At 40.5% G+C, this 27557-nt stretch overlaps 1 protein-coding gene across 4 annotated transcripts in view; it reads right to left on the bottom strand.

Moving 5' to 3' along the window:
* The window catches only part of LOC124721585 (glycoprotein endo-alpha-1,2-mannosidase), a 105016-nt gene that overhangs the window by 41492 nt on the left and 35967 nt on the right, over positions 1 to 27557 (bottom strand). For 2 of the 4 annotated variants that reach the window (XM_047246631.1, XM_047246632.1), the window contains exons 2-3: positions 26336 to 26546; positions 7 to 693 (exon numbers count right to left, since the gene is read on the bottom strand). In XM_047246631.1, the coding sequence (XP_047102587.1) occupies positions 7 to 637 (631 nt within the window). In that variant the 5' untranslated portion in view covers positions 638 to 693; positions 26336 to 26546. Of the gene's footprint in view, positions 1 to 6; positions 694 to 26335; positions 26547 to 27557 lie in introns of those variants that run through there. The other 2 variants (XM_047246634.1, XM_047246633.1) reach the window with 2 other exon arrangements.

Below are 27557 nucleotides of genomic sequence, written 5' to 3' on the forward strand. Positions count from 1 at the left end.
AAATACCAATGTTAGCATCTCTTAGAAGTCTCATGTGCACATCAATAATATTATTATCTCTTGAGCTGTAACATCCAAGTGCTGGGTAGAAGTTCGAGCTAATGTCTGTAGGAGGCTGATGACTGCCTGTAGGGTAAACTCTCTTATCTTCTCTTTTCCAGTTTGGTAGGTACCTGTGATTCCAGTGTTTCCACTCATGATCAACTACTAAATTTCCATACCACACATAATAAAATATATGTACATCATAGTTCAGTTTTGTACTCACAGTTCTGTTTTGCTCTGTGTTACTATTACTACGATATTTCTTCATTTTTTGTGATATATGTTGCATCTTTTGATAAAACCTTTTTGCTTTAGCAATTTTTTCATTGAGTATTTTCTCTGTGGTAAGGTGGTAAGACTTGCTTGACAGTAGCTTTTGTACATTTTCCTCTTTCAAAAGGTCAGTCTTGATAACAAATGGTTGTACAATAGTGGCTTGTCTTCTATTTGGTAAATCTAGGTTCAAAATCATATTCCGCCATTTGTGACTTATGAAGCCCAATACAGCAACCAAACTGAACATAAATATTGTCAGAAAAACATGTCGCTTGACACGGATAATTAACAGACGAATGTGCATTACCATGTACATGTACAATGCATAGAAGCTTCAGACTACTTCAATGTAATGACATCACTAGGCCCATTCTGAAAAAGAAGACAGTACATAAAATTACTCACTTGATGGTTATTAGTACTGGTGCTGGTTTGTTATTGAAATCACTTAATACTGCAGTTACCAGTACATATACACATATTAGAAAACAATGTAGCCCATGTCTGTCTCAATTGGGGTATAGAGCAAAAATTAATTTGAAGTAAATCAATCAAGAACTTTTTGAGATTTTGGGCTTCACTGGGTGATTTTGAACATGTGACATCACCTGATGACGTACCTCACCACACGTCCAGCGGTGGAGCCTATCAGTCTATCACACCTGATGATCCCATGTCAAGTGTTAAGTGTAGCTCCGGGCATGACTCAGTGCATCTGGCAGGCAGTATTTTTTTGCATTGCATTAGACAATTATCTACACCGAGGTAGTATTCATTATTTTATTTATTGGTCTCATGCTCTCCACTGGTTAACTGCAAAGTACAGTACAACAAAAACCTACCACAATGCATCACAAGCACATAAATATAAGCTTCCGAATTGCATTGCTGCCATTAAATGACCCACATGTTTTTTACTAAATAAAGCCTGTAAACACAGCAGCCTAGCAGAGCAATGTGGAACACTGCCCCCTACCAGCAAAGGTAAGATCGACAAGCCCTATTGCTATACATGTAGTGAAGTATGTCATGTGGTGACATCACATATCCAACATTTGATGTCCACTTTTGGGGTATTTCCTGACATTTGCAGCCCCATGTGCATTATGTTTAATTATTTGTCTCAGTGTCATATACAATGCTTCATGGATTTTTAACTGTTAAGAAGAATCACCTTGCATGTATAAAATCTACACAATTATATAACGACAAGTCATGTTTAACATTGTTACCAAAATTTTATGTGATACTCTACTAAATTTTTGGTCTAACTAAATATGCATATAAAGGGGAAAATTTGTTAGCAACAAATCCGCAAAGTTCTTGGCCCATTTACTTCAAATGTTCACATGATACTCAAATAAATGTTCACATGGACATAGGCTACATATATTTTTATACATAAGCTATATAAACAAATATGTAGCAATATATATAGAAGAAACATTGTTAGCAAATACCTCAGAAAATTTTTTGACTGATTTACCTCAATTTTTTTACACAACACTCTAATAAACGTTTGGTTGCACATAGGGAAACATTGTTAGCAAAACTGTCGAAAAGTTCAAATTTTTACAGGATACTCCATAAACATTTAGATGGACATAGGCTAAATATTTTTTAAACAATGACGTACAGGTTTCTTGTTAAAACTTTTCTTGCAGTAAGTTTTAATTGCAATAGTGGGGCACTTAAACCATTAGGAAAATTGTTTCTCCCTATATATTCTTTCTCCTTAATACAGTTTTAAACAAAACTTGTATTCACGACTATGTGCTGTTTTATTTTCTTCCTCAGTCAGTTTTCACAACAAACAGGAAAGTTGTATTTATAGCTTATCAGATTATGATTAGAATACTACTTCGGAACCCGAAGTGTCCAAACCTTTATAATCTTACCCATTTACAGATTAAAACTATGAGGGTTGGAACTTAAAAAGTGACAACTATTTATTCACGACCGATACAAGAGAGTTACTTGTTTGCACCTGTTGCTGTCCTTCAAAGTAGTCACCAGCGTTGTGTACAACCCGTTGCCAGCAATTGGTTGGTTGGTTGGTTTGGGAAAGGAGACCAGACTGCGTGGTCATCGGTCTCATCGGTTTAGGGAAGGATGGGGATGGAAGTCGGCCGTGCCCTTTCAGAGGAACCATCCCGGCATTTGCCTGGAGTGATTTAGGGAAATCACGGAAAACCTAAATCAGGATGGCCGGACGCGGGATTGAACCGTCGTCCTCCCGAATGCGAGTCCAGTGTCTAACCGTTGCCAGCAATGTGGAAGGCGTAATACACCATTAGCAGAGCCTGTTCTGTTGATGGTGCGAAAGGAGCGGTCTACTGCCTCTCGAATCTCTGGAACAGTTCTGAAGCGAAGCGAATGCCACGAAGTGGTTCCTTCATCTTCGGAATCAAATCAAAGTCACTAGGACTTAAGTCCAGGGAGTATGGTGGATGCTACAGTACTTCCCAGTCCTATCAACTGAACAGAGCAGCCACAGCTTGCGCTATATGCACCTGCGCATTGTCGTGCAAGATGATGGGTGGGTTGCGCAGAAAGTGTCGCTGCTTGTTTCGCAAAGCTGGTCGTAGGTGATGCTCCAAAAACGAACAGTAATACTGTGCATTGACTGTCTGCCGTGGAGGAATGTAATGTTTTAGAACAGGGCTTAACGACTGGCCGGTTTTGAGCGCGAGTACTCGCATCTGCTCAGGCACATGCTCGCGAACAGGTGCAAGGTCGCGGAGTAGGGAGATGCTCGCGAACAGGTGCAAGGTCGCGGAGTAGGGAGGGAGGGGAAATGCGCGCGCACGTTTGAATGGGGCCGCAGCGTGCCTATTGAATTCGCGCCGACTGTGTAACGTTTAAAGTACTACGATCAGCTCTAACAGTCACTTCGCTGGTTAAGAATCATGTCAAGTCGCCGTTTTTTTTTTTTTTTTTTTTTTTTTTTAGGGCGCAAAACTGCCATGGTCATTAGCGCCCGGTCCGTGACTTAGGAAACAGTAAAAAACCGAAAATAAAAACCAGCGGCAATGAGAACGAAAGTCATAAAATTGGAGAAACGAAAGGCAGAAGGAAGGCTTAAAAATCCACTACAGAAAGGGGTGGTTGTCCCCAAAAAAAGCTTCAAATGACTGACGTCATTTCACTGGCACTAATAAACTCGAGAACGCGATCGGCTGAGCGCGTGTCATCTGCTAAAATCGACGATATATCAGGCGATAGCTGTAGACGGGAGCGTAACGGATTAAAATTGGGGCACTCAATTAAAAGGTGTCTTACCGTCCACAGCTGAGAGCAGTGGGGACAGAGTGGGGGAGGATCGCCGCTTAAAAGATGTCGATGGCTAAAAAGACAGTGCCCTATCCGGAGTCTAGTTAAAATTACCTCCTCCCGACGACGCGTTCGGGAGGAAGAGGTCCAAGCACAAGGAAGAGCTTTCACGTCCCGCAATTTATTATGGGTAAATGTCGACCAATGTGCGTGCCATAAATGAAGAACACGACGACATAAAACGCTCCGTAGATCGGCGAAGGGAATCGATTGAATAGCTCGCCGAAGAAGAGAGACTGCAGCCTTGGCTGCAATATCGGCCGCCTCATTCCCACAGATACCAACGTATCCTGGGAGTCAGAGGAACGCCACCGAGACGCCCCCCAGATGGAGCAAGCGCAGACAGTCCTGAATCCGGTGGACCAGAGGGTGCACAGGGTAAAGAGCTTTGAGACTGAGGAGAGAGCTGAGAGAATCTGAGCAGATTACGTACTGTATCCGCTGATGGCGGCGGATGTAGTGGACAGCCTGGAGAACAGCGTAAAGCTCCGCAGTATAAACTGAACACTGGTCGGGAAGCCGAAAGTGATTTGGGGTGTCGCCAACAATATAGGCACTCCTTACATGTAACGATGTTTTCGAGCCGTCGGTGTAAATAAATGTGGCTTCTGTCATTTGTGCACATAGAGCAGCAAATGCCCGACGATAAACAAGTGAAGGGGTACCTTCCTTGGGAAATCGACAAAGGTCACGGAGCAGGCAGAAAGTCGCCGTTGTGTAACCCCAACCATGCTTTCGCAGTTCAACCCCCATTGGGAGGAATTGTATCTGTTTACAGAAAAAGATGGTGTTGCAAAATGTTTAGTATGTCACAAAACGCTGAATTCTTTTAGGAAATTTAATTTGCAGCGACATTATATGTCGTACCACGCGAAAGACTACGGAAGTGGAAAATGTGATGGGCCAGATCGTGCACAGGAAGTTATTAAACTTAAAAGGAAGCTATCCGAAGAAGATCTGGACGACGAAGAAAAATCAACCGAGGCAGCTCTCAGAGTGAGTTACAAAATTGCTTTGCTTTTAGCAAAATTCCTGCGCCCCTTCACTGACGGCGATTTAATAAAAGAATGTTTGGTAGTTGCAGCGGAAGATTTGTGTCCATCTCAAGTTGAACAGTTTCGGACTGAGCCATTATCTAACATGACCATTATGCGTCGCATACAGGACATGGCAGACGACGTCCAGAGCCAGCTTGCAAATTTCTGTAAAGATTTTATGGCGTATTCTCTAGCTCTGGACGAAAGTGTTGATATCACTGGAACAGCGCAGCTTGCCATATTTATTAGAGGTGTTAATAGAGATCTTCAGGTGGGGTAGGAGCTCCTCGATGTAGTAGCCATGAAGAACACTACAACCGGAAATGATATTTTAAGTTCTGTTGAATAAAGTGTTGAAAATATAGGATTGTCGTGGAATTCTTTAGTTTCAGTGTCTACAGACGGTACACCAGCGATGACAGGGAAAAAATCAGGTTTCGTTGCGCTGTTGAAGGAGAAAATGCAAAAACTGACCGTGCCGAATGAAATAAGGGGCGTTCACTGTGTGATCCACCAGGAAAACTTATGTGCAAAGAGTATCACTCTAAAAAATGTGATGAGTGTTGTTGTTGGTACAACCAATTATATAAGGAAGCATGGGCTACAACACAGGCAAATTATATGCTTTCTTGAGGATGTAGAAAGCCAGTATGGTAGCCTGCCTTATTACAGCGAGATCTGCTGGCTTAGTCGTGGCGAATTATTAAATCGATTTTTTTTTGCCTGTTAGATGAGATAAATATGTTCATGGAAATAAATAACATGAGTGTTCCTGAATTGAAAGAAACGCAAGTAAGCCTACACCATTGTGAATAAAAAAAAAAAAAGGCGTAGAGTGACAGTTATTAGACATATATATAAATTTGATGTCGGTATAATTGGAAGCAATCTGTTTGACATTTCACTGATAGTGTAATGGTGAACGGGAAGGGCTGGGAAGCATGGTGAATTTATAGTAACGGTTCGAAACACCTTGAAAGACAATTTTTTTTCTGTTATATTTTGTTATTTATTCGAATTATTTGGCATTATTTGTAAGGCTATAGTCACTGTGCCTATTATCCACAATGATTCCCTTTGTGTGCATGGAAGTTAGCAGGATGGGTATATTACCCATACTAACGGAATGTGGGAATCCCAGTAGCATATCCGTTGTTTCTGCGGTTTGCTCCCACCTCCAGTTCCGTTCGTGGTGGTTCTTCTGTCTTCAGCTATGGCTGTCCTCAGCCAATTGAAAAGTATGAAAGTCACACGACACAAAAGCAGCGCATTTGCTGCATGAAATACGAAACTGCCAAGACGCCTAAGTGATAGTTTCATACTTTCTGCGATATGATTAGCGCTCTCGCACCTCATTCGTGTCTATATGGACATACTTATACAGTAGACATTCAAGATGATCAAATGTGTAGGTTTATTAAATTACAAAACACTAACTGTTCCACTGTTTCGAAACAGCGTATCGAAACATTACATTGTACTGTTTCATTTGTTTCGAAACAGTTACGTGTTTCAGTTTGCCCATCTCTAAACTGCACGCTGCGCCTACAATGCACAAGAACAATTACTCCGAACATAGATGCAATTGTAAAGGGCAAAAAGTACAAGATAACCGAGAATCCCACACTTCAGTGACACCTTTTATTGTGTAACAATTCACAAATTAATACGAATGTAGAGGCATACACTAAGCTAATAAAATTATGTGGCACGTGTACATTCTCCTTTATTTGTTTCATTTGTCGCAGTAATAATTCGTGAATGATATCCCTGCAGTTGGACGCGGATTTACATTGACTGGCGGCAGCTGTTGGGTGCCCCACGTGACTCTCCCCACTCTCCGCTCGCGCTGCTCCGTGCTCGCGCCTTGCTGCTCACAGCTTGCTCCGCGAGCACGTATGTTGTGAAGCCCTGTTTCAGAATAACACCATCACAATTGTACATGACAACTTTCACCATACTGGGGCTCCGACACACTTTCAACTTTCATGGAGACCCATAATGCTTTGTGAAAGGAGCAGCTATACTTTCTGCGCAACCCACCTATCATTTTGCACAACAATGTATGGGCTCATACAGCACAAGCTATGGCTGCTCCGTTTGGTCGATGGGACTGGGAAGTACTGTACCATCCACCATACTCCCCGTACTTAAGTCCTTGTGACTCTCATTTGATTCTGAAGATGAAGGAACCACTTTGTGGCATTTACTTCAAAACTGTTCCAGAGATTCGACAGGCAGTAGTGCACTCCATTTGCACCATCAACAGAACAGGCTCTGCTAACAGTATACTATGCCTTCCACATCACTGGCAACGGTTTCTACACAACGCTGGTGACTACTTTGAAGGACAGTAACAGGTGCAAACACGAAACTCTTTTGTATCGGTTGTGAATAAATAGTTGCCACTATTTAAGTTTCAACCCTCGTATATGAAATAGTGTCAGTGATGGTACAGTCAATTGAGGTAACTTTGCACCACTTTTTTCCATTTTTTGAAAGTACTGGAAACAAAATAAATTACACATTGCAACAGACATTGTAACATCTTACATCTATAGTTTCAGAGTGGTTGGAAAACTGAAAATGTATACTAGATATGCCCTATTAGATTAAAATTTCAATTTTAATACTGGTACAAAGTTACACAGTTATTTGCGGTAACTTTAGACTATTCTTACAAAACAAAGAAGTTTTGCTATACCTAATGCTCTGGGTAAATTTAGATGATGCCATAAAAAATCAGATGATAATCAGAAGGAAAAACAAACAGTGTTTATACAGTACTGCAGGTTTCCTTTGAAATGTCAAGATATTTGTACCGACCTTGCATTGTTCACTCTACATCACTGTCACTGGAAGCTCTCTTCACATCCAACACAATTAAAGGATAATCACAAGCCTAAGAGATTATAGAAAGTTGTAAAGACAACTGAAGTACTAACTAGAAATCACAAGCCTAAGAGATTATAGAAAGTTGTAAAGACAACTGAAATACTAACTAGAAATCACAGAGGTAATAAAACTTACTTTCAGTACAAGTCAATGCAAGTAGTTGGAGCAGCGGCCATTGAAACAAAAGTAGTAAGTGGTACAAAGATAACCTAACTACTAAAAAGTTAAAAGTTACCTTATGTGACTGTACTATCCTCACAGACCCAGCAGCAGGTATACTAAATATACGATGATCCCAGCCCATTTATCAATTTATTTTAATTTAATTCAATATTCAGTCAAGATTTGTTGGCAGTAACAATAAACAAGGCTACAGATCAGAGAGAGTGTGAAGAGGGTATGGATGAAAACAAGAGAGGAAATGGACATATGGATACAGAGAGGGGAAGGAGGACATGGACACAGAAAGGTGGGAGGAGAAGGTGGAGAGAGATAGGGAATTAGCAGATGGACAGAGAGAGGGGAGAGGAGTTGATGGGCAGAGAGAGGGGGAGGAAGAGCAGATGACCAAAGAGAGGGGGGGGGGGGGGGAGGAAGAGGAGATTCACAGAAAGAGGGGGGAGGAAGAGATTAGGATGTGTATATAACTCCTATACATATTTAGCAACTGCGAAGTATTGCCAAGTTCAGTAGTGAAGTATAATTGTCATTTTTGAGGTATATTTCTTACACTCTTGTACTGTCCATACAGTGTAAAAACATCAAAAGTTTATTTGGTTAAAGGCTCTGCTTACACATAAATATAGCTATGCTGCTTGTTTACAAGAGGTGCAATAGGTTTGAAAACAAACAAATAACAGTAGCAGCTCTGATAGACTTAAGTTCTGCATTTGACACCATCAACCAACCTTAGAATACTCAAGAAAAACTCTGCAACATATTTGAGGACCATCACGTAACAAAAGTTATTGAATCTCTATTACAAAACAAACAGTTCTGTGTAACACTGATGGGTAGGAAAAGTCAATGGCCTCAACTAAAAAATGGTCTCACCCAGCACAGTGTTCTGGCCATCTTTTCATTTAATCTATACACAAATGATCAGTCAACAATAGGCCATACTACCTCCTTCTTGTATGCCACTGATCTGGCTATTACTGCGCAAGGAAAGAGCTTTGAGGAAGTAGACTGAATATTAGAAGAGAACTGCCCCAAGCCAAACCCCAAGTTGGCGCTTTCCATCTCAACTCAAAACATGCAAACACAACACTGAATGTCACATGGAATGACAGCAACTTGGATCACACAGACTAACCAACATAGCAGAGTGTCGTGTTGGACACATCACTGACATACAAATATCATTGCAAAAACACCTGCCAAAAAGTTGCTGCCAGGAACAACATTTTGAGGAAACTAGCAAACAGTAAATAGGAAGCCAGACCAACTGTATTAAGGATAACTACCCAAGCACTTTGCTTTTCCATGGTGGAATATGCATTCCCCATATGGTCCAGAAACACACATGCTCAAAAAGTCAATACAAGCCTAAATAAGACACCTAGGATAAAAACAGGATACATGAAACTCATGCCACTTGGGAAGCTATATAAAGCGGATTGATTCTCAGATCCCAAATCATGAAGAATTGCATATGAGCATACAGAAGTAGTGAGCACCACTCCCAACATTGTTCTTCATGTGGAAATAGCAGACTTAAATCCCACAAGAGTTCCTTAGTATTGAGCTAAATGAGCCCTCAAAAGACTAACCTCCCTCACAATAGATGCTCAGTGGCAATACATCATGCTAGAAGATTTGGAGAAAACTGAATTGCAGCAAAGATCCAGTCATAACTAAAATAATTAAATGTGGCCTTAAAGATGAAGCAGACAACAAATGTGACTGGTGAAGTTCAGGACATGAAACACTTTGACTATGTCCCAGCTGCCCCACAAGATGTACCCTTGACAGCTTATGGCTTGGCAATAAAGCTCAATACTGGGCTAAAAAATCTTCAAAAGAAATCTTCCAGATGTGAGAAGGTAAAGTACTACAGTAAAACATTTTCTGGAGAGCAGTCCCTCTAGAGCAGCAGTATAGACACCTGCATTTTATTCTGAAAAATATACACTATAGTTGCTGATAATTACAGCCATGAATAAAATAACTTACACAAGCAGGTAAAGCAGCTGACTCTCTCTCTGGCTAAGGACTGTAATCTGAACCACATTAAAACACACAATCAACTTGTAACAGTCAGTACCACATATACCAGCTCAGTAGCTTATCTGTAAGAGGATGGGTGAAGACTCGCCAAACTCAGACCATATGCGTACGGCTCATGCTCTGCCCCCAAACACTTGTTGAATCATTGCAAGGGTCTCCATAGCACTTTTGTCGAGATTCACACAGAATTTGATACACATGTGCTGTTCTGTTCGCGGATCCATCGTAAAATCACCACACACCATACACTGAGTATTACGGAAATCACTGTGGACACACAACATGTCCTCCCAGCTGAATGCCACTCCACACACTGACTCATCAGATATGCAGCTCTTGCCACCTAACGGTGCTAAGAGCTACTACTCCCACTTGCCAGATGGGAGCACCAGTCCCAAAAATGTTGGATTCCACCTTGTATACCAACTCCACAAGGCGTAATTATCACCATTTCGTTATAACAACTTAACAGGTTAAAACTTCCTACTGTAATACGTGTTGCTGTTACTTTTGTTTTCTTTTCACCAACTGTGCAATGACTTTTGCGCCACCTGGTATATTAATTCCCTCGCGAAGTTTGTTGTAAATAATCTGCTGCAATTCTAAAAGAAGAATTATGTACATAATTGCAATACCAGGAGGAAAAATTATATTTATTACTCCACATAAGGTTGTTTTTATCACAAAAAGAGGTGCACAGTGGCACAAATAAAATTTTTGATACCTTACGCAGTTATATACAATTCCTGGCAGACAGCAAGGCTGAATTTGAAAACAAACTGAAAAAGTTTCTCCTTGACAATTCCTTCTTTCCTGCACAAGAATTTCTATTATTGTAATGTGTAAAAGGCAGTGGGTAGGAATTACTAATTCACATAGGAATATTTAATGATGATGATGATGATGATGATGATGATGATGATTATAGTAGTTGTTGTTGTTGTTATTTTATTCATGGCTGTAATTATCAGCAACTATAGTGTATATTTTTCAGAATAAAATGCAGTCATCAGTTGCAGATGTATACAGACCAGGTCTAAAGATTTATAACATACCTAATTATATAGGCTTCTGAAGTTGACAAATTTGTGTGTCAAGACCGGTAAGGCATAATAAAAATATATTTGCAACTGATGACTGAATTTTATTCTGAAAAACAACAATAACAATAATTATAATAAAAAAGTCTTATAAATGTTCAGCTTGTAGCCATATTTACTAATTAATCTATGATGTGAATGGAAAATGACTCATTCTACATTGTTACAATTTGTTGTGCGAATGATCCATGGAACATGAAAATAACTAAAGACAAATATTTAACAAACAAACTCATTTGTAAACAGACATTTTAAGCTGTTTTTACATGGGGGTTTGATTCTTTCTAAAATCAGAGGTTTGCTGGTAAATACTAAATAACAAATAATGGCAGGTGATCAGATTTAAACGAGCAACCCACTGCATGCGAGCCAGTGAGGTTAATCACTACACTAAACTGTGTGCACAATAGGTCATGGCAGTATTAATGTATTATATGCATCCATAAAATAGCCAAACCATCGAAAACACAAAGACTCATTCAAAGTCCGAGCAACTTCCCAAAATTCACTTATTCAACGATAAAATATGGGAGGGGGGGGGGGGGGGCGATTGGGGGGAGGGGGGAGGAGAGAGAGGGAGAGAGAGGGAGAGAGAGAGAGAGAGAGAGAGAGAGAGAGAGAGAGAGAGAGAGAGAGAGAGAGGGGGGGGGGGGTCCAAATACTGACTAGTCAGCATATGTGTTCACACTAGTCAATAGTGGACACATGCCTGTGCTATTCCACGTTATTGTAATTGATGAAGTGAAATGAGGACAGTTGCCAGAAATTGAATGGTGCACAGTGTGCTTTCAGGGTTGTCTATTGTGCAGAATGGCTTTGTGTAATGCATTAACCCTACATATACATCTACATCCATACTCCGCAAGCCATCTGACGGTGTGTGGCGGAGGGTACCTTGAGTACCTCTATCGTTTCTCCTTTCTATTCCAGTCTCGTATTGTTCGCGGAAAGAAAGTTTGTCGCTATGCCTCTGTGTGGGCTCTAATCTCTCTGACTTTATCCTCATGGTCTCTTCGCAAGATATATGTAGGAGGGAGCAATATACAGCTTGACTCCTCGGTGAAGGTATGTTCTCGAAACTTCAACAAAAGCCCATACCGAGCTACTGAGCATCTCTCCTGCAGAGTCTTCCAATGGAGTTTATCTATCATCTCCGTAACGCTTTCGCGATTACTAAATGATCCTGTAACGAAGCGCGCTGCTCTCTGTTGGATCTTCTCTATCTCTTCTATCAACCCTATCTGGTACGGATCCCACACTGGTGAGAAACATTCATGCAGTGGGCGAACAAGTGTACTGTAACCTACTTCCTTTGTTTTCGGATTGCATTTCCTTAGGATTCTTTAACAGCAATCAACTTTATATGATCATTCCATTTTAAATCACTCCTAATGCCTACTCCCAGATAATTTATGGAATTAACTGCTTCCAGTTGCTGACCTGCTATAGTGTAACTAAATGATAAGGGATCTTTCTTTCTATGTATTCGCAGCACATTTCACTTGCCTACATTGAGATTCAATTGCCATTCCCTGCACCATGCGTCAATTCACTGCAGATCCTCCTACATTTCAGTACAATTTTCCATTGTTACAACCTCTCAATATAACACAGCATCATCCGCAAAAAGCTTCAGTGAACTTCTGATGTTATCCACAAGGTCATTTATGTATATTGTGAATAGCAACGGTCTTACAACACTCCCCTGCGGCACACCTGAAATCACTCTTACTTCGGAAGATTTCTCTCCATTGAGAATGACATGCTGCGTTCTGTTATCTAGGAACTCCTCACTCCAATCACACAAGTGGTCTGATAGTCCATGTTCTCTTACTCTGTTCATTAAACGACTGTGGGGAACTGTATCGAAGAAGTCAAGAAACATGGCATCTACCTGGGAACCCGTGTCTATGGCCCTCTGAGTCTCATGGACGAATAGCGCAAGCTGGGTTTCACACGATCATCTTTTTCGAAACCCATGCTGATTCCTACAGAGTAGATTTCTAGTCTCCAGAAAAGTCATTATACTCAGACATAATACGTGTTCCAAAATTCTACAACTGATCGACGTTAGAGATATAGGTCTATAGTTCTGCACATCTGTTCGACATCCCTTCTTGAAAACGGGGATGCTCTGTGCCATTTTCCAATCCTTTGGAACGCCACGCTCTTCTAGAGACCTACGGTACACCGCTGCAAGAAGGGAGCAAGTTCCTTCGCGTACTCTGTGTAAAATCGAACTGGTATCCCATCAGGTCCAGTGGCCTTTCCTCTTTGGAGTGATTTGAATTTTTTCTCTATCCCTCTGTCGTCTATTTCGATATCTACCATTTTGTCATCTGTGCGAGAATCTAGACAAGGAACTACAGTGCAGTCTTCCTCCGTAAAACAGCTTTGGAAAAAGACATTTACTATTTCGGCCTTTAGTCTGTCATCATCTGTTTCAGTACCAATTTGGTAACAGAGTGTCTGGACATTTTGTTTTGACCCACCTACCACTTTGACATAAGACCAAAATTTCTTAGGATTTTCTGCCAAGTCAGTACATACAACTTTACTTTCGAATTCATTAAACGCCTCTCGCATAGCCCTCCTCACACTACATTTCACTTCACGTAATTTTTGTTTGTCTGCGAGGCTTTGGCTATATTTATGTTTGCTGTGAAGTTCCCTTTGCTTCTGCAGCAGTTTTCTAACTCTGTTGTTGTACCACGGTGGCTCTTTTCCATCTCTTACAATCTTGCTTGGCACATACTCATCTAATGCATATTGTACAATTGTTTTGAACTTTGTCCACTGATCCTCAACACTATCTGTACTTGAGACAAAACTTTTGTGTTGAGCCATCAAATACTCTGAAATCTGCTTGTTGTCACTTTTGCTAAACAGAAAAATCTTCCTACCTTTTTTAATATTTCTATTTATGGCTGAAATCATCGATGCAGCAACCGCTTTATGATCAGTTCCCTGTTCTGCGTTAACTGTTTCAAATATTTTGGGTCTGTTTGTCACCAGAAAGTCTAATGTGTTATCGCCACGAGTTGGTTCTCTGTTTAACTGCTCAAGGTAGTTTTCAGATAGTGCAGTGTTTAACTTGAAAACAACCTCAAGATAAAAATTAGCCAACTGCACATACAAATAAAAAAATAGTAGGGAAAATATCTGATGTTCCTTATAGAAGCATTTCCAGTGTAAATGTTGCATGATAAGCTTAAGCTTCTTCGCTGTCTGGGAGTGCCAGAACATGAACTGGAAGCACTATCCCCTGCTCTCTCCCCTCCCCCCCCCCCCCCCCCATCCTGCGCTCACTCCCTCTTGCATGTATAACATAACCTTTCATATAATTCTGAGTAACAACACAGTTCCTCTTAAAGGGCCTGTTTGCAGTCTGATGATTGTTGCTAACAGTATTAATTATGTAACTGATCATTTGATACAATGATACAGTCTACAGATCACTCACCATCAGTTATGCATTCCTCAATGCTATAAGTAGTATTAGATATTAGGATAATTTTCAATTCTTTCTTAAATGTGAATGCAATTATTTTACATTTTTCATTTTTGTATGCAGTGTGTGTATAGTAATATTCCCATTACAGTATTCAATGTTTGTATAACACTTCTCATTACCATTGTTTCCAGCATAGCAGCTACTTTACAATTGCAGCGATAATTCAGAGGCTCCATTAATGAGTAGAAATTATGGATTTCAAGTACCAGTCATGTTTTTTTATCCATATATGTGTTAGATAGTTGGCCTGAAAGGCACTTTTCAAGATATCTAAAAGTGACATTTATCAAAACATTAAGCATATGAAAATGTATTCGCTTCAGTCATGGAGAGTAGAATCTGTGTGTTTGTCCTAGTTTTCCAAGTCTGTTGTGCAGCCAAGGCATGATGAAAAATTCACTGAGGCCTATAAGTATAAAAACTCTGGATGCTTTTCACCACAAGCAGACTACACTGAGATATCATGCCTAGCCTGTGGTCTGAGTTTGGCGAGTCTTCACCCATCCTCTTACAGAAAAGCTACTGAGCTGGTATATATGGTACTGCTTGTTACAAGTTGATTGTGTGTTTTAATGTGGTTCAAATTACAGTCCTTAGCCAGAGAGAGAGTCAGCTGCTTTACCTGCTTGTGTAAGTGATCTATACTGCTGCTCTAGAGGGACTGCTCTCCAGAAAATGTTTTACTGTAGTACTTTACCTTCTCACATCTGGAAGATTTCTTTTGAAGATTTTTTAGCCCAGTATTGAGCTTTATTGCCAAGCCATAAGCTGTCAAGGGTACATCTTGTGGGGCAGCTGGGACATAGTCAAAGTGTTTCATGTCCTGAACTTCACCAGTCACATTTGTTGTCTGCTTCATCTTTAAGGCCACATTTAATTATTTTAGTTATGACTGGATCTTTGCTGCAATTCAGTTTTCTCCAAATCTTCTAGCATGATGTATTGCCACTGAGCATCTATTGTGAGGGAGGTTAGTCTTTTGAGGGCTCATTTAGCTCAATACTAAGGAACTCTTGTGGGATTTAAGTCTGCTATTTCCACATGAAGAACAATGTTGGGAGTGGTGCTCACTACTTCTGTATGCTCATATGCAATTCTTCATGATTTGGGATCTGAGAATCAATCCGCTTTATATAGCTTCCCAAGTGGCATGAGTTTCATGTATCCTGTTTTTATCCTAGGTGTCTTATTTAGGCTTGTATTGACTTTTTGAGCATGTGTGTTTCTGGACCATATGGGAATGCATATTCCACCATGGAAAAGCAAAGTGCTTGGGTAGTTATCCTTAATACAGTTGGTCTGGCTTCCTATTTACTGTTTGCTAGTTTCCTCAAAATGTTGTTCCTGGCAGCAACTTTTTGGCAGGTGTTTTTGCAATGATATTTGTATGTCAGTGATGTGTCCAACACGACACTCTGCTATGTTGGTTAGTCTGTGTGATCCAAGTTGCTGTCATTCCATGTGACATTCAGTGTTGTGTTTGCATGTTTTGAGTTGAGATGGAAAGCGCCAACTTGGGGTTTGGCTTGGGGCAGTTCTCTTCTAATATTCAGTCTACTTCCTCAAAGCTCTTTCCTTGCGCAGTAATAGCCAGATCAGTGGCATACAAGAAGGAGGTAGTATGGCCTATTGTTGACTGATCATTTGTGTATAGATTAAATGAAAAGATGGCCAGAACACTGTGCTGGGTGAGACCATTTTTTAGTTGAGGCCATTGACTTTTCCTACCCATCAGTGTTACACAGAACTGTTTGTTTTGTAATAGAGATTCAATAACTTTTGTTACGTGATGGTCCTCAAATATGTTGCAGAGTTTTTCTTGAGTATTCTAAGGTTGGTTGATGGTGTCAAATGCAGAACTTAAGTCTATCAGAGCTGCTACTGTTATTTGTTTGTTTTCAAACCTATTGCACCTCTTGTAAACAAGCAGCATAGCTATATTTATGTGTAAGCAGAGCCTTTAACCAAATAAACTTTTGATGTTTTTACACTGTATGGACAGTACAAGAGTGTAAGAAATATACCTCAAAAATGACAATTATACTTCACTACTGAACTTGGCAATACTTCACAGTTGCTAAATATGTATAGGACTTGGATACACATCATAATCTCTTCCATTTCAATCACAAATGGGAAATACAACCAGTCAGCAGGAACATGTACCACAAGAATAACTATCAGTGACAGAACATAGTCCTTTGAATTTCTCGTTTTAACACAATGCAGTCATGGTGATATTCTCAGCTGGGACTAGACATCACGAGCAGCCACAGACTGTGGAAAATCAGAGCTCCAGACTGGTGAAGCTGTTTCATTATGCACACCAAACAAAAATTGCTCTGGGTGGTTGTTTGCCATTGAAGACATCATTATCCTATTGTCATCAATGAGACAGTTCCAGTCAATATGGCCAGTTAAACTGATGCTTTTGTTGATTGCAAAACATTCTCAGGTTCGCAAAAGAAATCTACATGTCAGTAATGATCATAAGCATTTTAGGTGGTCAAGGAGAACTTTGGATCACTAATTGTCATGAGCACACAAGTCTGCCCTAAAGTCATGTATGTGGGGACAGCCAGACCAGTCCATGAAGGGTAGCTTAGTGTCATTGAGAAATAATTGTGCTCCACTGCAGGGGAGGAAGTTACTATCAAACTGCCAACACGTCTGTTCTGACTGATTAAGAACACTGGCGAGTAACAATCTTTATGTGTCAATATTTGGAAGCTTTCGGATCCAGTGCAGAGAAAAGTCAAACCAAGTGGGCCATGATAAAACACCCTGTCAGTATACTAGGGACCATCCACCAATTAGTCAGCACTCATATAGAGTGTCACTGGCTGAACGATGAATAATCTGGGAGAAAGTGGAGAAGATACTGCAAGATAACATCACTGAACCTTCAGAGAAGCCTTGGTCCTCTCCTGTGGTTCTTGTGAAGTAAAGGATGGCAAATGGTATTCCTACATCCACTAATGACAACTTCACAAAATCATGAAGAAAGATGCCTATCCACTGCCACACAATGACAATACCCTAGACTGCTTGAAAGGAGCAATGTATTTCTCAATTATGGCCATGTAGACAGGCTACTGCCAAATCTACACTAAAGATGGTGACTGGAAAAACATTGCCTTCAAAACCCCTGATGGCCTCTATGAGCATAAGGATATGCAGTTTGGACTGTGTAACACTCCTGCTACCTTCAGATGTATGATGGACAACCTGCTTTGACACCTTCAACAGATGAAGTGGCTTTGCTATCTGGATGACACTCATTTTTTCGAAGACATCTGAAGAATGTCTAAGCTACATGACAACTGTGTTGAAGTGTGTTCAGAATGCAGGTCTCTGTCTGAATCTGAAGAACTGTGCCTCTTTGTCACTCAAGAAATAAAAATCTAGGGGCATCTAGTAAATGACAATAGAGTCCATCCTGATTTAGAGAAAATAAGAACAGTCATAGAGTTTCCAATGTGAGAGGTTTTCTTGGAATGTGTTTGTACTACTGGTGATTCATAAAAGATTTCTGTACCAAGAAACATCCCTTGGAAGAACTACTGCATGGTGATGCGAAATTTTCCAGGAACAAGGCACAAGGAAGTTCTTTTCTTGTATTTAAGTAGGTGCTAACATCTTCTCCAGTTCTAACATCGTGTGACTAGAATGACCAGACAGAACTTCACACCAACACTAGCAATTTTGGGATAAGGACAGTTCTAGTACAAAATCAGGAAGGTGCTGAAAAGATGATAGTGTAAGCTTCCATAGTGTGTGTGTGTGTGTATTGAACCAGGGACCTAGAAACGATGGAGAGGCTTCGTCCCACCATAGCCCTCAGTGGTTAATGACCCCACAACAGGCCACAGCAGTCCACCCACCCCACTGCCGTCCCACACTGAACCCAGGGTTATTGTGTGGTTCCTCATTGGACCCCCACCCCCCTCCCCAGAAACATCTCATACCAGACAAGTGTAACCCCAAATGTTTGCGTGGTAGAATTATGGTGTATGCATACATGGAAACAGTGTTTGCGCAGCAATCGCCGACACAGTTTAACTGAGGTGGAATAAGGGGAACCAGCCTGCATTCATCGAGGAAGATGGAAAACTGCTTTAAAAACCATCCACAGGCTGGCCAGCACACCAGATCTCGCCACGAATCCACCGGGCAGATTCATGCAGGGGACCGGCATGCTTTTCTGCTTGGGAAGCAGCACATTAGACTGCATGACTAGCCAGTTGGGCAAGCCTCCATAGTACTCTCCAAGATGTACTACTAATGCAACCAAGAAAGCATGTCTTCCAGTTGTTTTGATCACTAAGCAGTTCTGGCAGTATTTACTTGGAAAATCATTCACTGTTGTGACAGACCACCATTCTCCATGCTGGATGACTAGCCTGAAGGATCCATCAGGTTGACTGGTGAGATGGGCAACAAGGCTTGAGGAGTATGTGGTCACAGCAGTATACAGAAGTGGATGCAGACACAAGGATGCCAACAGCCTATCAAGGAATCCTTTAATTGAATACAACAGTGTGGATTATATCTCAGTCATTCTCATATAAAATTACATTGCTGCTGATAGGAGGGAAGATCCAGCACTGCTGAAAACCATGGAAGCTTTGGAGGTGGAGCCAACCAAAGGAGAATTTGAATTAAGAAACGGAGCATTGCATAAGAAGAACTATGATAAAATGGGGCAGACATGATATCTTGTCATCCCAGCTCATCTATAGTTTGCCGTCCTGAAGTATTTTCACAACACTCCAACATCTGGGCACTTGAGATTCATGAAGATGGTAGACAGAAGAGGACACAGGTATCACGGTCCAGGTCTCTACCAATCCATTAGACACTATGTGAGCCACTGTAAGGAATGCCAATAATGGAAGCATGTGCCACAATTACTTCCGGGGCATCTGGTACCAATCCTGCCAGCAGCAGCACCATTCCACCAAACTGGAAGTGATGTCTTGGGGAGACAACAAAAGGGATTCAATGTATAATATTCTGCTCTGATTACCTCACTCGCTATGCTGTCACAAAAACTGTGCTGACTGCCAAAGATCCAAAAACTATGAAGTTCGTAGTAGAAGACATCATTCTGAAGTACGGAGCACCCAATGTGATGATTTCTGATTACAGAGCAGTACCAGAAGTAATTTCACATTGCAAACTCACCCACAGGATGAACATTGTCTACCACCCGTGGATTGGCCTTAAAGAACAGTTTAATAAAACATTGGAAGATCAGATATACTCTTGATGTACACTGATGTTGAACATGGAGATTGGGATACAATACTGTCCATCGTAATATGCGTATACAACACAGTGAAGCAAGAAACCACAGGCTTCACACCATTCTTTCTGCTCTACAGTTGCGAGGCCAAAACAACAATTGATGCACCTCCTGTTTTCAACCAGACAACACTCCAGATGACCACGAAACATCTCATTGACAGAAATGAAGAAACACGGCATCTGGCTCACATACGCATGCTGGGCACCCAGAAGGAAGACTGGGAACATTATAATGCCAAGCACCAGCTAGTGAGATAGAGCCTGGGAGACTTGGTATGGATTTTTATGTCAGTGCAGAAAGTGAGATTATCAGAAAAATTACAGATTTACTACTCTGGGCTGTATCATATCCTTCACCACTTGTCAGATGTCACATATGAAGTTGAGAGTTATGAGCCTTCATCAAGAAGGCAAAAGTCCAGAGACGTCATCGATGTCCTCCATATGAATTCCTACAACAGCCCAGAAAAGCATATCGCGGAGGGGGGGGGGGGGGGGGGGGTGTTCCTTTTGATGCTCATCATAGTGAAGAGAATGTAACATCACAATCAGAACACAAAGATCCACCAGCACTGCCATACAAAGAACCATCGACTGGATCTTGACCCAGAATACTGCAGTCAGCTCCAATGACAGCTTCTGAGACAGCGGGTCACTTTTTGTCCAGGGAAGGGAGCAATGCAACGTGCTGTGTCATGTGCAGTGTGGTGTAGTGATTAGCCTCACTAGCTGCCATGTTGAAGGTCACCAGCTCAAATCTGACCACCAGCAGTTATTTGTTATTTAGTATTTATCAGTTCTGGAAGGTTCTTGAAATATCTTATATTTCCAACATTTGTATATTCTGGCATGTTCGATGTATGTTAAAATACCAGCAGTCTGGAATATTTGTTGTTTGTATAAATAGCTGCACTCTTCATCCAGTACGTCAATTCCATTCTCACAGTACAATGATATCAGTAATAAATGTGTTTTCAGTTCTACATGTTGTACTTCACCGATGATACTCCTCTAGACTTTGAGCTGATTGTGCTTTAAAAATGACAATCCTAAATACAATTTTTCCTCTGGAGAATGACCTAAATGTGAAAATTGGCCAATTACACATAAAAATAAATAAACTCACACACCCAAAGTGGAAAAGTCTTCATTAAAATATGTCATCAAGGTTTTAGAAATGTGTAGAAATAAATTGGAAAGACAACAGTACAATACCAGTCGAATTCACACATGAAAAGCAGGAAGCTTCCAGGAGCCAAAAATTCAACAAAGAAGGTGACTGACCATCTGCTGTAAGGTTTTTCCCTCATAGTCAGGCAGGGTGACTATATTAAATATTGGGGCATATGGCCCTTGTCTGGTTTTGAAGAGGACAATCAAAGTAGCCTCTCTCTAAGCTGGGAAGTGTTCAGTCAGCCAGGTTTCATTAAAAATATTAATGGGCAATGAGAATCTAGATGCTGAGCACCCCAATCACCAAAAATAGCAACAACAAAAATATTTAGAAGATATTGATTTCTGAGATGCCTCATGATACTAAAGTTGGCTAGTTGTATCTCACACTGACAACAGCAAACCTATTTTCCCACAAAGAGAAGGAACAACTACACTATGCCTCAGTGTTGGAGAAATCACATTCAGAAGTAATTTACTCAACATCAATACACTTGATAAGAGTGGTTGTCAGCTGGCTCACTTTGAGAAGCACTACCAGACAGATGTTCCACTACTGCCTCAGGAAAATACTTAGGGCCTGCGAGACAATGTGTCTTCACATGCTGCTATGAGCAGTTCTGTCAATTATACTCTTGAAAGATTCCAAAATTCCATAGGAAGTCTCCTAATTTAGTGAGCACATTGAGGAGATCATTGACAGTGAAAGTAAGTAAATCTACAGTTATTGGTACATAAATTTGAGTTTATACTACTGCTTTTTTGAGTCATTTCGATATGAAATCACTGAGGCAGTATGAACTTTTGATGTACATTTATTAAATTTTAGGCCCATTTTTGCTTGTTATTTAGGATTATAATCTCTTTTAGGCATTATGAGTTCACAGAAGTTTTGAGATGTGGGATTGTACCTACCAAAAATGCAAAATTGCTTTCAAACATATCACATTAAATGATGGGCGACTGAAAACTATATGCCCAGTGGTTCCAAAGTGAAACCACGATCTCAAAACAACTGAGTTAAAGCAACTAAATGGCTGACATTTCAACTGACTTGCTGTGGTCCTATTCAGTGTGGTTAGTTGCTGGATACTGGACAATATCTTCCAGTATACTCTGTCTATTTTGCTTATATGGTGGCTACTGGCATCACACATTTGGGGTGTCACTGGACAAGTTGAAAAGAGGTAACTATGGAGGGGGATGGTTGTATGGTAGACTATTGCCTGTGCTACTTTGATGGCAACTATAGTTGGTGAACAGTAGAAAATTGCATATCAGCATGTTATTTCCTGTGCCGCTCCGGTAAGTGATACGCTACTCTTGGTGATTGGTAGGCAATAGTAAATTGGCAGCTTGTACCCAGGGGTAGTGTTTTCCTGTAGCGAAGCATTAAGGCCACACGGCAGTTCTCTCATGACTACTGTTTATGCAGCTAGAGTCTAGACCCAAGTGGTGCTGTTGGCTGGCAAACACACATGGTCCGCAGGGGTGGAATCTCTGGCAGCTAGGCCATTTGTAGCCATCTTCCCTGTTCATGCTGTTAGGGCATTTGAGTACTTCAATAGCCCCTCTTATTTTTGCTGTTGCATCTACAGCTGGTGAGCAAGCATGGGAGGTTCTATAAAACTGATAGAATGTACACATTGCTGGTGGTGTTCTGTTACAGCTGACTTGTAGTTCTGTCCCAGTCATATGTAATGTTCATGCTGAGACATGAGTGCTAATAGGTCTCAGATCTTGTGGCCACTGAGGAAGATGGATTTGATTCCTCTGCAACACAGAACCTTCCCTATGCAGTTGCTGAAACCTCTCACATGGCTGGCAAACAACAGGAAGAGTTTCTTCTGTACCTTTGCCTGTTTTGTCCTCACTATACCTCATAGCTCATTGTATGTCTCTGTTGTTGTATCCATTCACATGGAATGTTGTCTTGAGCTCATTCAGTTCATGTTGTGTGTGGGTAGCATCACTAATACGGTGAGCTTGGGCTCTCAGTGTATGTAGCACAATGTTTTTTTTTTTTGTGCTGGATGGTGGTGCGAATCTGCATGCAAGTACCTGTTGGTGTGAGTCAGTTCCCTGTACACTTTATGTTCTAGTTTGCTGCTAGATGTTCTATCCACCTTCACATCCAGTAAAAGAATCACTCCATTGTTTTCCATTTCTAACATGAACTCAATGTTCTTATGTAAGCCATTGAGATGCTCATGAAATTGGTGTGGTTTTGCTTCCTCATGCAACCATAGGACAAATGTGTCATTCAATTACCTCAGCCAGCAGTGAGGGTGTAGTGGTGTAAAATTTAGCACAGTCTGTTTGAAAGCTTCCATGAATATGTCTGCTTCTACAGGACAAAGGGGAGAGCCCATATAATTTACCCTGCCAACTAAGATATGTTAAAGACAAGCACAATTGCACTGGTCCACAGGTGTCTGGTGGTATTTACTCTTGCAGGATGTTGAAGGTTTCAGCTACGGACATGCTGGTAAAGAATGATTTTATGTCAAAGCTAACCACAAGATCTGTAGCTATTACTTGCTGTTTCCATATGAGCTGGATCAAATGCATAGAACCTTAACATAAGACTATGTGTGGCCAACCAGGCTGTATAATTTGTTGGTCAGATGCTTTGCAAGACAATACGTGGATAAGTTGATCCCATTGACATTTGTTGCTCCAGTGTGAACTCTATAACTTATCTCTGTTGGCAATTCTTTACTACTTCATCCAGCGTGTAGGCTTGCTTGTACGTTATTTTGTAAAAATTGTTTCAGTCATTGCCAGCAACCTGGATGCCAGGCATAGATGAGCCTACTAGTACTAGCTATGGACCTTATGGTTAATTTTAACATAAAAACTTTGTTTACCTATGTGTATATAGCTGAAACCATCACCATCCTATAGGAGTAAATACTACCAGACATCTGCAACTGGTGCAATTGAGCTTGTCTTCAACATATTTTAGTTGCCAGGGCAAATTTTATGAACAGGCAGTCAGAATAGCAATAGGTCCTCCCTTTCACCTGTAGAAGCTGACTTATTTGTGGAGCTTTTAAATATACAATACTAAATTCTGTGCCACTGGGCTCACACTGTTCATCATATGGCCACAACGGAAAGAACTATACAGATTTCATGAGTGCCTCAACAGCTTACATAAGAACATACTGTTCTTTAGAAATGGAAAACAACAGAGCAATTCCTTTCTGAACGTGGAGGCGTATAAAACATCTAGCAGCAAACTAGGAAATAAATTCTACAGGAAACTGATGCACAGCAACAAATACCAGCATGCAGATTCACAACACCATCCAGCACTAAATGACACTGTGCAATGTATACTGACAGTCTGTGTTCACTAGATTGGTGCACTAACCACATACAAAATGGACTGAATGAGCTCAAGACAACATTCTGTGCAAGCGGATACAGCAACAGAAACATACAAAAAACTAAGAGGTACAGTGAGGACAAAACTGATGAAGATACAGAAGAAACTCATCCTGTTGCTTGCCTACCTTATGTGAGAGGCATCAGCGACCACGACTGCAAGGTTCTGTGTTGTGGAGGAATCAAACCTGTACTTCATGAGTGGCCACAAGATTCAAGATCTGTTGGGGTCCACTAAGGATCCAGTGGATGCTCTCCACACTGCTGGCATCTACCAACTTTGGTGTGTATGTGGTAAAGTCCATTTTGGTTATTTCGGTGAAGCCGGTAGACCCATAAGCACTCATGTGCCTCAGCATGAACATTATTTATGATTGGCACAGCACAACTCAGATATAGCAGAATACCACCAGCAATATGGCCATTCTACCAATTATCTAGAACCTCTCATACCTGATCAGCAGCTGTGGATGCAGCAACAAAAAATAACAGAAGCTACTGAAATAATCAAATGCCCTAACAGCATGAACAGGGAAAATGGTTCAGTTACCTATGGCCTGGGTGCCAGTGATCCCACCCTGATGGATCAAGTGTGTTCGTTAGCCAGCAGCACCACTTCACCTGGGTTTCACAACAGAAACATCAGTCATGAGAGAAATGTCATGCAATGTGACCTTAATGCTTCACTTCAGGAAACACTACCTCGGGGTACAGGCTGTCGAACTGCTACTGCCTACCAATCAATGACAAGAGTTGCCTACCAATTACTTACTAGAGTGGCACAAGAAATAGCCTGCCAATATGCTATTTCCTAACACTCACCTACTATAGTTGCCTTCCAATTAGACACCAGTTTAGCACAGGCAATAACCTACCATACAGCCATCTCTCCTGCCCCTCTCCATAGTTATCTCTCTTCAATTTGTTCACCGACATGCCACATATGTGACACCGGTAGCCACCACGTAACTGGAATAGACAGTATATACGGAAAGACATTCTCCAGTATCCAGCAACTAACCGACCTGAAGAGGACCATAACAAGTCAGTCAAAATGTCACCAATTTAGCTGCTTTAGTGTTTCATAATGATGTGACCTAATACCCAAAATTATTTTATTCAAAATGGCATTGGTCATGGAAGCCTAAGAAATTATATTATTGATTGTTTCTTTTTTGCAAATTTCTTCTTGTTTTCATTGCTTACAATGATAGTAAGAATTAATTTTGTGAAAAATTTTAAAATATTGTTTTTAATATTGTTGGGACTCATAGGGTTACCTGTTGATTTATGCAATTTGACAAGTATTGCCTGCTTTGCTTTTGTTTCACTTAGTAATATATTACAATTTGAACCCAAAGAATTGAACTGAGCAAGGTGGCACAGAGGGGGCAAAGGTTGACATCCCCTTCAGCCATACAGATTTAAGTTTTCCAAAATAGTTTATGGCAAATAACAGGAAAGTTCCATTCAAGGGAAAATGGTTATTATTCTTCACCAGTCATCCTCAATTTCAGCTTGTGCTCCTTCTCTAAACCCCTCATCATTGACAGGACACTAAACCTTAATAATCTTCCCTCTTTTCCCAAAGGACTGAAATGTTTTCTACAGGTTCTGAGCACTACAATTTAGTGTTGCTTTTATACCTAGTGCTTGTTTCATCTCTAATTGTAAAGCAAGGCCTCTATGAACTCCAACATTGTTCTGATGACTGCAACATTTTGCCTCAACAGCTTGGTGAATCACGGTAACAAAACCGTATAGCATCTAGCCAGGTGTAACAAAAGCAAAAAAGTGAACAAACTGAATTGGTCACTGCAGCATACAGTATTGCTAATTTCCCATTAAGCACTACTCTGATGTCAATACAGTGAAACAACATATTTGAAGCATGGCATATGAAAAGCTAGTTTGGGCTATTTATTTCAATACAGAAAGCAGGGAATGGACAGACTGATGCAATGAGCTAGTAAGACAAACAAAAGAACAGAAATATCAATACATATTTAAAAATTTAAGCCTCTACAAACCTCATAAAATAGATGCACTGCAATGGAGAAGTATATACAGCAATACATGCACATGCACATGCATATGCTTTCACCACATGAGAGCTGAAAAACTATACAGCATCCAACAGCTGTGTTCTATTTTTTGCATTTTGGTCCATGTTGAAGGCTCAATAGATTTCACATCCTCTCAATGATAAAAGGAAATGTGACTGAATTTTCTCCCTAATGCCTGAAAGTGTAGAGAGAATCAAATGTAAATAACTTCTGCAGTTATCACAGTTACCAGTAACTATGATGCAGCTTTCCCCACGACCATCTGCACATTATGTAATTTTTATATTTAAAAATATCAGGGATATCCATAAGTAATCTGTAAACCACAATTACTTGTTAAAAATTTACCTTTACCATACAATCAACAATCAGATGCTGACAAACAATGACATTGTTCATGAGGTTCATTATTAGCTGTTTGTTTAAAAAACTGAAGCTCTTAAAATCACCACGGAAGCTAATGACCATGCTTTGCAAGTGTATGTGATCTATGTCAAACACTGAAAAGTGACAGTGAAAAACAAACATGGAAAATAAAACAAGTTCTACATTTCACACAGGCATCAAACAACATAAACTCTGCTAGACAGGCTTTCTCAACTAAATTCTTCCTGATCTGATACATATATCTAATATTCTACCTCCAGGAAATACTTACAAAAAAAACAGTAAGGCAGAATATACAGAAAGTCTGTTATTCTAGTGTTAGACTGGTGGTTACATAAAAAGATTGTTGTATTCTCCCAATAAGAGGGTAATATTAAAGTGTGGTACAGTACCCTCTAAATTAAGAAAGAAGACTAAAGTTTAACATATCACCAATATGAAAATCATCAAGAGAGAGACTACTTTCTCTGATGGTAGTGGATTATATAATGAATGAGCTGTGACCTTTTCAAAGAAAGGATCCCGGCATTTGCCAAAAGCGATTTAGGGAAACAATGGGTAACATTAAGCAGGGTAGCACAATCAGAATGGAATCACATTAATTCCTTGAGTATAGGAGATGATAGAAACTGCTTCCTTCCTGAGACATAGTGTTGGGTTGGAGCAGTATTGTGCCAAATGTAAGCACACCAATCCTTCATGTCATTAACAATAATGTGGTAGACTTTGTTCTGACCACCATGTCAAGGTAAGCCGACTGCCATATGCACCATAGATTCAACTGGTGAGCAAAAAGGCT

The sequence above is a fragment of the Schistocerca piceifrons genome, chromosome X, assembly GCF_021461385.2.
Source record: "Schistocerca piceifrons isolate TAMUIC-IGC-003096 chromosome X, iqSchPice1.1, whole genome shotgun sequence".
Lineage (NCBI taxonomy): Eukaryota > Metazoa > Arthropoda > Insecta > Orthoptera > Acrididae > Schistocerca > Schistocerca piceifrons.